Here is a 12,162-nt window from a genome sequence, read left to right as displayed (position 1 = left end):
CGAAACCCTTCCGGCGTTCGCCCCAGCTATTCGTAGTGGTTGCTGATCGCATGAAGGGCAAGCCGGTCTCCTCTCAGAGGATCTCTTCCTGGGTGACATCATGTATCCAGACATGCTATGAGCTGGCTCGTGTGCCAGCTAGCCATCTCACCGCTCACTCTACGAGAGCGCAAGCCTCTTCGGCCGCCTTCCTGGCCCGTGTCCCCATCCAGAACATCTGTCGGGCGGCTACCTGGTCTTTGTCCACACCTTTGCTGCCCACTACGCATTGTTGCAACAATCTAGAGATGATGCAGCCTTCGGCTCAGCAGTCTTACACTCTGCCATGTCTCACTCCGACCCCACCGCCTAGGTAAGGCTTGGGAATCACCTAACTGGAATGCATAGGAGCAATCACTCGAAGAAGAAAAGACGGTTACTCACCGTTGTAACTGTTGTTCTTCGAGATGTGTTGCTCCTATCCATTCCAGACCCGCCCTCCTTCCCCACTGTCGGAGTAGCCGGCAAGAAGGAACTGAGGAGCGGACGGGTCGGCTGGGGTATATATCCAGCGCTATAGCGGCGCCACTCCAGGGCGCGCCAGCCAACCCGCCGAGTGTTGCTAGGGTAAAAATCTTCCGACGAGCCGTGCACGCGGCGCGCGCACACCTAACTGGAATGGATAGGAGCAACACATCTCGAAGAACAACAGTTACAACGGTGAGTAACCGTCTTTTCTCTCCATTGTCTGCCTGATTTCAATGAGAGAAGTGTATTTTTAGGAAACATTCAGAAAGAAGGCAGCTTCTGCTCTGCTTTCATGATCATTATTTGCATCCTCTTTCATTAAGGTTGTTGGTTAAGGGGGGGGCACATTAAAAGAGCAACATAATTTTACCAAAGAGTGAGCTACATGCATTCCACCTGTTAATAGCTACCAACCAACCACCATGGCAAAATGGAATTGTGTGCACTTTGCTTGCCATTGCACTGTGTTATTGAAGTGACCTGGTTCCTTTAGCAGGCACTTTTGAAAACAAGCCCGTTACATTTCATCCAGTTACTCCTTTATTGAGCACAATAACTTGTGTTTGACTGAAGCATATCTTCCAGGTCCCTCTTAGGTGACATTGATCAAGGTTCCAGGTATTTGAAGATATCAAGAGATGGAAAATTCACCACTTCTCTTAATAGTTTGTTCCAATAGTTCATCATCCTCACTGTTTAAAATGTGCATCTTATTTCTAATTTGATTTTTGTCTGGCTTCAGCTTGCAGCTATTGCTTCTTGTTGTGCCTTTCTCCACTAGATGGTAGAACCCATTAGTAACGGGTATTTTCTCCCTTACTTATTATTACTTATACACAGCAATCGAGTAACCTCTCAGTCTTCTTTTTGATAAGCAAAATATATTGAGCTTTTCGAGCGTCTCACTCTAAGGTATTTTCTCCATCCTGTACATCATTTTTTGTGGCTTTTCTCTGCACCCTCTTCAGTTTTTCAACATCCTTCTTAAAATGTTGACAGCAGAACTGTATGCCGAATTCTAGTCTTGATCTCACCAATGCCCTACTCCCACTCACTACTCCCCTGTTTATACATCCAAAGATCTCATTAGCCTTTTTTGCCTCAGCATCATAGTGGCGGTAGTTGTTTGTCCATCTTGAGCCCTAACTCCTTTTCAGAGTCACTGTTTTCCAGGATATGGTCTCCTGTTCTGTAGATACGGCCTGCATTCCTTGTTCCTCAATATATAATTTTGCATTTGGTGTATTCAAATACATTTTGTTTGAATGGGCCCATCTTACCATGCAATCAGGTCACTCTGTAAGAATACCCCGTCTTCTTCATTATTTACCATTCCACCAATCTTTGTGTCATCCATAAATGTTATCAGAAGTGATTTTATTATTTACTTCCAGATCACTGATGAAAATGATGAATCGCATCAGGCCTAGTACTGAATTTTGCAGAACTCAACTGGAAAAATACCAATTTGGTGATGATTCCCTATTGATGATTACTTTTTGAGATGTCAGTTAGTCAGTTTTTAGTCTATTTAACATACTATATTGATATTGTACAGTGCTATTTTTTAATCATAATGGCATGCAAAAGTCCTTACAAAAGTCTAAGCATATTACTCTATGCCAAGGGTTACCAATCTGTGGCTCGCGAGTCACATGTGACTCTTTTACAGTTAAAGTGTGGCTTGCAGAACCCCCACACATCCCCCATATTCTCCATCTGCAGACTGGGGAGGGGAGGGTTAGGGTCCTCGGAGCTTCTTCCCAGCAGCAGGGTGAGAAGGCTAGGAGCTTCCGCTAGAGATGACTGATGCCAGCTGAGAGTGGGGGGTACAATTTAAAAGTTCACCCCCAACAGCTTGAGTCATGGCCCCCCAGGCACACACACCCTCTTACCCTCAGTGGCCCCTCCCCACAGCTCGCAGGTAGGAGGCAAAGAGCTGGGAGCTGCAAGGAGGGGCTGCTGCTTTAGCTGAATGGGGAGAGGCAGCAGGAAAATCAGTGGCTCTCCCTGCAGCTCCCAGCTGTTTGCCACTGCCTCTCCCCATGGCTTCAGCTCCCAGCTAGCCAGCTCCAGCAGCTGCCGTGCAGGTGGCACCATGTGACTGAGCAGGGCCAGCAAATCCTGGCTAAAATTGGTGGTGTGTGACTCCACATCCCCCCCCTCATGTGTCTCCTCTGGCTCCTGCCCGGCGGGGAGGGGGATCTCAAGACTTCAGCCTGTGGGATGTACCTGCCAAAGCTTTAGCAGAAGTGGGGCCAAAGCCCCAAACCCTGGCAGGCACCTCCCATGTAGCTGGCGCGCCCTGGCTTTCGAACTTCGGAAGATTGTTGTATATGGCTTGTGTGGTCAGTAAGTTTGGCCACTCCTGCAATATGCAGTTGCGTTTATCAACTAAACTTGTAATCTCCTCAAAGAATGAAATCAGTTTTGTTTGAGAAGACCGATTTGCTATAAAATTGTGTTGATTGGTATTAATTATATTCCTATTCTTTAATTTTTATCAGTTGCATCCCATATCAGCTTTATTATTATTTTTGCCTGGGATCGATGTCAGGCTAACGATGTCTGTTACCCTGGTCATCCCACCTGCCCTTTTTGAATATTGGCATAAAACTAGCACTCTTCCAGTCTTCTGGACCTTCCCCGCTATTTCAAGATTTCTTAAAAATTAATAGTAGGGGGCCAGAGATCTCCTCAGTCAACTCTTTTAGAACTCTTGGATGCAAGTTATCTGGGCTGGTTTATTTAAAAATGTTTATTCCTAGTAGATTATGTTTAACATCCTACTAATAGACTGGAAAGTATTTCCTCATCCTTATGTGCTACATGTACACAGTCATATTTCTTTCCAAACATAGAACAGAAATGTTTATTGACTGCTTCTCCCTCTTCTTCATCATTATTAACAATTTTACCATCTCCATCCATTAATGGGCCTATCCCATTACTAGGATTTCTTTTTAGCTTCATGTACTTTAAAAACTTCCTGTTGTCCATAGTCCTTCCAGCCATGGATTTTTTTTATCTCTGACTTCACTTCTCTTAACCCCAATATTTCCATGTTCTGACGCCTTCCTCATCTCTTGATAAACCTGGATGATGCATTTATGCAAATTCAAAGTTTTACATATCATCTTTCAGATAAGACTCATACATTTTTAGTCTGACTTCCTGCATAACACAGGCTATAGATCTCAGGGAAGTGATTCCTGCATCCAGCCCATAAACTCATGGTTGAACTACATTATATCTTTTAGAAATACATTCAGTCTTCATATAAAGACTCCAAGTGATGGAGAATTTAACACATTGGAGATAAAACCCTGAGGTCTTAATAATTTGTGATCAGTGAAGTACCTTCAGTTCTTTTTACCAAAGTGTTAGCCACAGGGACAGATTTTCAAAGGTAACCAAAGTACCTTTGAAAATCTGATTCATGGTGACCTGGCCAAATTCTAGTCCCTACATTCTGCCTACCTAAAATTCCTCCTCTAGTTTCTTTCAAATGGTTAGCATGTCTAAAGTCTTTTTTTGAATGAAGGATGCTATATATGTCTAAGATATTATTAATCCTCATCATCTAACAGGAAGAAGAGACATAATGTGAAACAGGTATTTTCAAAGTATTTTCCTCTTTTTTCTTTGTCTTTGTTTTTCTTCTAAAGCATATAGAGCAGTAGCCACTGGAGTCAGTGAATTCTGTCATTTACTATGTAACAGGGATATAGCCTTTTGTAACTTTGATCCATGCTATATGACAAGGTCAGTATCCACTGATTCCTATTGTTACAGTTTCTTGATCCAAAGAAAATTGACACTGAAGTAATTACAAAATAGCTGTATGCCAGGAAGAAATACCACAGCAACAATGCCAAGCAGTGACCTCCACTGCAAGTGGGGAATGTTAGACTTCCAACAAAATGTGGTAGGAAACCTGTCCAGGTAACCAGGTACACAAAGGTTATGCTTATAACCACCCCTGAGGGTCAGTCCTACAAGAGGAACAGAAGATCTCTAAACAAATCCAAAGAGGTTAATAATGCTACAATGCTGCTGGTAGAAGTAACACCCTCCCATCCAGTCATGGACAATGAAAATCACCAGCAGCTGAACAGACACTACAGAAGCAACTGTTCCAAGAAAAAGTGGCTATGTGATCTGAAAGCCACTGAAGTTCAGAGATAATTATTGATAGATGACAAAAAAGAAACAAAATAATCCAAAGGGGATCAATGGTCTACCAGGATGTCCATCACAGACAGGTGGGTGTATGTTTTAACTGGCTGTTTTTGTGTGTTGTTGTTTTACTTGTGTTTAATTTTCTTTTTTAAATGAAAATGTAGCAGTAGCTGCTGGAGTCCTCTGCCATGTCACAAGGGTATGTCCTTTTGTAACCTTGATCAATGTCACCTAAGAGGGACCAGGAAATAAAGCTGAGTCTCTTACGAGCACTCACGTGTGCCACACCTTTTTTTTTTACAGTAAGATTTTGCTCTTAAGTCTAACGTACTCTTGCAAAATGAAATCTCTGTGAGTCTATTTGAAGTTCTCGATCTTTTCTGCATCTGCCTAAATCCTGTGCTCATGAAAGTATAGTACAAGGCCAAGTCTTTTGTTTGTTTTTTAGGGAGTTTAAAGAAAGTCCAAATACCTGACTGAAGTACCTGCCTCAGGCAGCCATGTGACAGTTGCAAAATCTGCAGCCTAACAGAGGGTCATATGATTAATTGTCTCATAAGGAAACAGAGCTTTGCCACAGAATGGTACATATTGCAGCTCTATTGTTTGTCCGCTATTAATAAGAGCATAGCATTCAGCAAACAGTTTGATAAAAGGAAAACAACTCATTATAAAAGACCAACGGATACCTCCCTGTAGAGCTAAATATAAAACAAGTCTATTAACAGCTAATGGCCCATAGGTACAAAGCAGAGCACTTCTTCATCCTTACCACTGAAGGGTTTGATCTTTCCTCATTTCATTAGCAAAGCAAGTTCAGATTTGAAGAGCGTCCTTGAACAAGAGGTCTGCAAAGAACATCTTATATAGGTGCTGCAGGAAGTTGTGCAGGCAGTTCTGTTTGTGGCACTTGTCCCTGTAAGTCAGTGCTGAATCCATGAATGAGCTGGGCATTAGGAAGTGGTGTGCAGCTGGAGGACAGTCTTTCATATGGAATGTAAAACTGAGGTATAGCAAATAGTGTGGAACTCACTTCCCTACTCATGGAACTCAAGCCTGAAAGATGCTGAGTTTTGGAGTGGCTGGTGTTAATCCTGTATTTATTACTATTACCTAACTTTCAATCTTTTTCTTTCCACTTTTTGAACCAGACCCCTCATGTGTCTTCAGGGGTTTGTTGGGATTTCATTAAGTTTTTATGACATTCTATTCCTGCTCCTGTATAGTTATTATTAAAGAACCCGTGGCACGTTTTTGCAGCACTAAGTGTGTTACTTCCAGATTCCTGGCTAAATTCTATAGTGGTAAATTCCATTCTTCTTACTTTGATTCTCTATCCAATTTCAGTAGGATATGGTATTATTTTTTCAGTTCCTGTCTTAAATTGCAGTATGTGGTGCCCAAAAATGTCCTATCAGCAAGTATTGTGTAGTGTTGCTGTGCACTGTTAAGTGACAGATGATTTTCCTGACTAGAGGAGGCAACATTCCTGTGGCAGGTGATGCATTTCCTATATGTATAGACCACAAGGATCCTTTGGGATAAAAGACACTGTAGAAATATGTTAGATATAAAGACTTGATTCTTCACAACATAGGAAATTAATGGCCAATTACATCCCAATAAAAGGGGCATGTTAATGTGTTAGTTTGTTCTGGAGCCCACTATGTATGCGCTATACAGTTTGGACCCGTCATTGAATGGTACATACCACTGGGATTATTTTTATCTATATTATTTTTATGCACCACCCATGTTCTCAGCTATGGACAAAACCCAAATAAACTACTCAGTCCCTCTACTACGGGGTTTACAATCTACAAGACAAAGGTGAAGACAGATTTATTTTTCTTGTATTCAAGTTCCTTATTTTTCTCAATGAGACAGTGCCCCAGCTGCATGATTAGTGGAACTGCCCCAGCCCAAATGTCTGTTCCTTTTGAGGTTCCCGCATCACTAGTATTTCCTTCTTTTTCCCTTAAGGAGTGGTTCCAGGTTTCCTGTAAATAAAAAACAACATCTTCATTTGTATCTAGCCTCAGAAGTTCCCTGAGCATGATATCAGTAAAGACAATGGGATTTGATTAAGTTCTCTCTAATAACCTGGCATTTTCCAATACATGTATAGTATATTCTTACCACAGATTTGGTTTTCTGTGTCTTTCAGTGGGTTATTGACCCAAAGTTCTTCATCGGTGTCTTGCAAACCATTGAGAACACAGATATTTTCTCCATCTGTTTCTTGCAATTTCCCAGCTGAGAGCTCAAAACGCTTCACTGTTCCTTCCAAATGACCCTCTATTGCTGTTCCCACTGGGCATCATAAACTCCATGACTACTTCCAAAAAATGTTAAGGTGAGTTGTATTTTATTTAATGTGGTGAGTATTGCCACTAACGCATTCCAAATTGATCCATCAAAGGAGTCAGCCTGGAGAGGCTGATCACTGGCAGCTCTAGGTCAAATATTTGGGTGGGAAACTGTAATTCACCTTAACTCCATGTAAAGCTGTTGTTATAGCACAATTATTAATGTCTCTCTGGTCTCCGCTGTAGTTGTTGGGCTGTTTAACAAAGTCCACCAGCTGCAGCTTTTAGAGTCCCCTACTGTAATGTGAACAAAAGACAGTGGAACTCCTGTCCCACATGGATCATTCATCTGGAAGTCCCATAAGTGACAAACAGCTATAGACTTTAATTGGAATATAATCTATAATTGGAATTATATTACTCAGTTTTATTTTCTCAATTTTCAGTGGGATTGGCCCGTAAGAGCAGAGTCTTGCAGAGCCTGCGGCATGCTTTGGTATGGAATTTGGGCAAGATGTTTCAGGGAAACTCATGCTAAACACATTAACACTGGGTGTAGTGAATGTTGATCGAAAGAATTGATTTGTATACCAGTTGTGGTCCTTTGACCATTATTAACTGAGAAAAATATAAGTAGCAGGCAGTTGACTTCATGAAATAGCTCATCAACCGGATCAGAGTTGTGAAGGGCACTATAATAGTGTGCTTAAATAACAACTTTGTGTAAAATCTTGTGAGGTATCAGGGCTAGAAATGGGTGCTATATAGAGCTGCTAAAAATGAAGTTTTTCCACAGAATTTTTTTTATTTTTGGCAAAAATTTGAATACAGAAAAATGTCAGCCAAAACCCCAAATATTTCTATTTAGAAAGAATATTTCCATGATGCCTCATGGGAGCTATAGTTCAAGTGCCTCATGCTTCCACTCTTCTCTACAAACTGGTCTCTCTGGTCAGACTACATCTCCCATGGTGCACTGTAATCGTCCCTCTTAGGGAGGGCCATGGTGTATCATGGGAGATGTAGACCAGCTGAGGAGCACAGCCCATAGATAAGAACAGAGACACAAGGCAATGAAATTACAACTTCCATGAGGTACCACATCAACATTTCCAAATTGAAGTATTTTGGTTTTTGGACAAAATATTTCAGTTTTTGTGCATGTGGTTTTTCACTGAAAACATTAAATTTTGCAGGGAAAGCGGACACTTTTTCTGAAAAACTTTATGTTCTCAAAAGCCCAATTTTCCATTTGAAAAACAGCTTCATTGGGCAGAAGCCATAGTGCTGTACACCACTGGGTAAGAGAAACACTTTATCCCACTGGAAAGCTTTCTTCTTTTGTAAACACTTAGGCAACTAAAGCAGGTTCTGTGGAATTATTTAAATATATGTAGGCTGTTAAAAGTATAACCTAACAGCAGCTCTTTGACAGGATGTGATTCATCACTAGCACCATCCTGCTGAGAGTTATTCTCAGTCTGAATGAATGACACAAACCATAAGTATTCTCCAACCACTTGGCTTGCTCATAGAAAATATGCCACTTATATAGCTTTCACACCTGCCATTTCTGTGGCACTTTGCTAGCTCTGTGATATCCATTTAAATTACACTTAACAAAGCCGTCAAATCCAGTTATCCCTACACAGAAATAGCCGTACAAGTCACAGTGTTCCTAATGTGCCTCTCAGTTTAAAACATTCTGTCAACATGAAACCCTTTTTCAGGCTCCAGGGCTGTTACAGGATAATGTGGTTCTTACTTCTTCACAAGATTTTTTACTTTGTTGGCTGTGGGCCTGGAAAACAAGGGCACCCTCAGGGGACAGTATTGGCACATTAGAGTTGTGTATCTCTTCCTCCTTGGCTTGCTAGTTAAAGCCAAAGACAAATTTTTTGTTGAATGCTATTATTTTTCACTTGTGATCTCACAGTTTACGCCCAGCATGAGCTGTTTATTCAGTAGACGGTGATCTCAAATGGTGCACGTACACATACCTACAGCCCAACACCACCACGCACAGCACAGCAGCTCCTATCCATGCAGCAAAAGCAGCTCACAAATTCACTAGTCATAATACAGAGTCAGATTCTGCCCTTAAATAAACAAGGTGTGGAAGGGACGAGGAAAGAAACAGATGAATTAAGTGACTCTGCCATGGTCATCTAGCAAGTCAGTTGCAGAGGAAGGAATAGAAACCCTGTATTCTGAGTCCCTGTCTAATGTCCTATCCACTGGACCAAGCTGACCTTCAGAGGAACATGGGGTGGGATTTTCAAAAATGTGTAAGTGATTTAGGAATACAAGTCCCATGGAGAGTTTGAATTAGTAATATCTTAGTGAAGAAAGATGGTTTTTATACTGAACCCTCTGCCAAGATGCTTAGGGCCCTGCATAGCAATATAAACCAGATTACAATGAAAACCAGCCTCAAACAAGTAAAACCAATCCAGGGGGGTCTAACAGAAAAGGGATGGGAATTATAAGAGATGAGTAAAGTATCAAAACAAGAGCTGGCTGAGAAATGGTGGGCGAACAGGGAAAGGAATCATGAAAATTTGGTCAATTTTTCTCACTTTTTTTAAATTTCAAAAAAATTCAACTCACTATTAAAATGCACCACTGAGATGCTTCTTTAAAAGTACAGGGGTAATAATTATAGTAAAGAATAATATCACCTAGCTCTAGCACTTAGATTTCAAAATGCTCTACAAAGGAGGTCAGTATCATTTCCCCCATTTTACAGATGGAGAAACTGAGGCACAGAGAGGTGAAATGACTTGCCCAAGGTCACACAATGAGTCCAAAACTGCATCAGAAAGAGAAACAAGGGGTTCTGTCTCCTAGCCTCCTGTTCTGATTCTTTATATATGTAAATACTGAGGGGAGGGGAAGACTTAGAGAGAGGTGAGGGGGGGTTGCTTTCTGATATTGCTAGGATCTGATATCTATTATGGGAAATTGATCTTTAGCCAAGACATTTTTGAGGTGAGATGAAGTCAGACAGGGAAGAGTTGGTAATAACGATAACAGGGTTTTTGCTTCTGTACTCTCGACTATTGATATGTCTTCTTTAATTGCTGTACTGTGGTGCCATCTACTGGTTGTCTCATGATTCTGTAGTAACAACTACTGATTCTGAAGATTTCTATTGTAAAAATAAGACTAATGTTAAATTGATGAGGTGAAATAAACAGAAAATTAATTTACTCTTGTGATTGTTGTAGGACTATTTCAAAGAGCCCAGAAGCACAAATTGGTATCACTTCCTACCCCGCAGAGCTGACCAGGCTTAGAGGAGTAGTGGAAATCATGGCTGCAAAACACTTAGCACTGGAAAAAGAGTGTGACCATTCCACACTCCTCAAAGAGGATATGACAGAGTTGACAACAGCCTTATCTACACTAATAAGCATTATTAGAACAATGGGATACCTAACTCGGAGAGAGAATCAAAAGATAGGTAAGAACCTGGTGAGGGGGAGACTACAACAGGTCATGCTGAAAGGTGGCCTGTTAGGCTGGAGGCAGGTTACTAGTGGAGTTCCTCAGGGATCGGTCTTGTGACCAGTCTCACTTAATATTTTCATTAATGGCTTTGGCACAAAAAGTGGGAGTGTGCTAGTAAAATTTGTGGATGACACAAAGTTGAGAGGTATTGCCAATAGGGAAGACCAGAATATCATACAAGATTTGGATGACCTTGAAAACTGGAGGGATTACATTTAATAGTGCAAAGTGCAAGGTTTTACACTTAGGGATTAACAACAAGAATTTTTGGTATAAACTGGGGATGTACCACTTGGAAGCAACAAGAGGAGAAAGACCTGTGTATATTAGTCGATTACAAGATGGCTATGAGCAGGGGTGGGAAGGGACGGGGGCAGAGCAGGGTGAGAAGAGGCAGGGCAGGGGCAGGGTCTTGGGGGAAGGGGTAGAGTGGGGGGTTGTCCTGGGCCCTGCACCCCCCTAGGGACGGCACTGCCTCTCATCCACATGCTCTGGGTCTAACTGGTCACCATATTTGGGGTCAGGAAGGAATTGACAGAGACCTTGGCAGTTTTTCACTTTCCTCTGCAGCATGGGACGTGGGTCACCTGCTGGTCTGAACTAGAGTAAATGGCAACTTGAAGTTTTTAAATCAAGATGTGAGGACTTCAGTAACTCAGCCACAGGTTATGGCCCTACTATGGGAGAGGGAAGGTAAGGTTCTGTGGCCTACGATGTGCAGGGAGGTCAGGCTAGATTATCATGATAGTCCCTTCAGTCCTCAAAGTCTATGAGACTTAACTAAGATCATACATCTTATCAACAGCATAGTCAGGAATAGAACAAACCCAGATCTCCTGACTCCCAGTCCAGTGCACTATCCATTAGACCAGTGATGCCCAAACTTTTCCTGTCCTGCCCCTACTTACCAGTAATGGAATCTGTCCATGCTATCTCTGCATTACTGCACAGCCAAGGCTTCCTCAGCCAAGAAGCTTGGGCTGAAGGCAAAGATGGGAGCAGAACTGGGGATGTGGGAGGAGCTGGGGCTAAAGGAAGAGCTGACCTGGAGGCAGAGAGGGAATGAGGGCAGACCTGGGCAGGGGGCGGAGTGTAGGTGAGCTAGGGGCAGAGCAGAGCTGCGGTTGGGCCTGGAGCTGGTCTGGGAATGGACTGGAGCTGTGGCTGGGGTTGGAGCTGGGCTGGGGGCAGAGCAGGGGATGGAGTGGAGCTGTGGCTGGTGGTGGCAGTCCCTCCCCACCCCCTGTGGGGGCTGACCCAGGTCCTCCATGCCCCTCTCTGTGCCCCACAGTTTGGGAACCACTGCACTAGACCATGCTGCTTCTGTGTGCCACCACTCCCATTGATGTGTGGGTAATGTCTTGTCCTGAAAATCAAACTACTTATTTATGTGCCTAAATATTGTTTAGTTGCCTAACTTGTGAGCTTCCAAATTAGAAATTGTTTGCCTTAATCTCCATGCTTCAGTTTCCCATTTGACAAAAGGAGATAGAAATGCGGAATCATTTCTGTAAAGCACATTGAAGTCTGTTGATGAAAAAAGTACTTGCAAAGTGTCATTAGCATAAAACACAAGCGAACTTTTAGCCATGGCACCAGTACCGAGATATTACTCTTCTTTCCCCCCCAAAAAAGGAGTTGTATAGTATTA

General features: G+C 42.3%; 1 protein-coding gene across 19 annotated transcripts in view; it reads left to right on the top strand.

Moving 5' to 3' along the window:
- The window catches only part of GLI2 (GLI family zinc finger 2), a 396,028-nt gene that overhangs the window by 104,367 nt on the left and 279,499 nt on the right, over window positions 1-12,162 (top strand). For 10 of the 19 annotated variants that reach the window (XM_039494646.1, XM_039494645.1, XM_039494641.1 and 7 more), the window contains 2 exons: window positions 6,857-7,045; window positions 10,229-10,464. The exons of 2 other annotated variants lie outside the window; for them this stretch is intronic. In XM_039494646.1, the coding sequence (XP_039350580.1) occupies window positions 7,038-7,045; window positions 10,229-10,464 (244 nt within the window). In that variant the 5' untranslated portion in view covers window positions 6,857-7,037. Of the gene's footprint in view, window positions 1-4,302; window positions 4,773-6,856; window positions 7,046-7,444; window positions 7,495-8,158; window positions 8,300-10,228; window positions 10,465-12,162 lie in introns of those variants that run through there. 7 more of the 19 variants (XM_039494649.1, XM_039494648.1, XM_039494655.1 and 4 more) reach the window with 5 other exon arrangements.

This window comes from Mauremys reevesii, linkage group 11 (genome assembly GCF_016161935.1).
Source record: "Mauremys reevesii isolate NIE-2019 linkage group 11, ASM1616193v1, whole genome shotgun sequence".
Lineage (NCBI taxonomy): Eukaryota > Metazoa > Chordata > Testudines > Geoemydidae > Mauremys > Mauremys reevesii.
The sequence above is the reverse complement of the archived record's forward strand: the minus strand, read 5'-3'. Positions and strand labels throughout refer to the sequence as shown.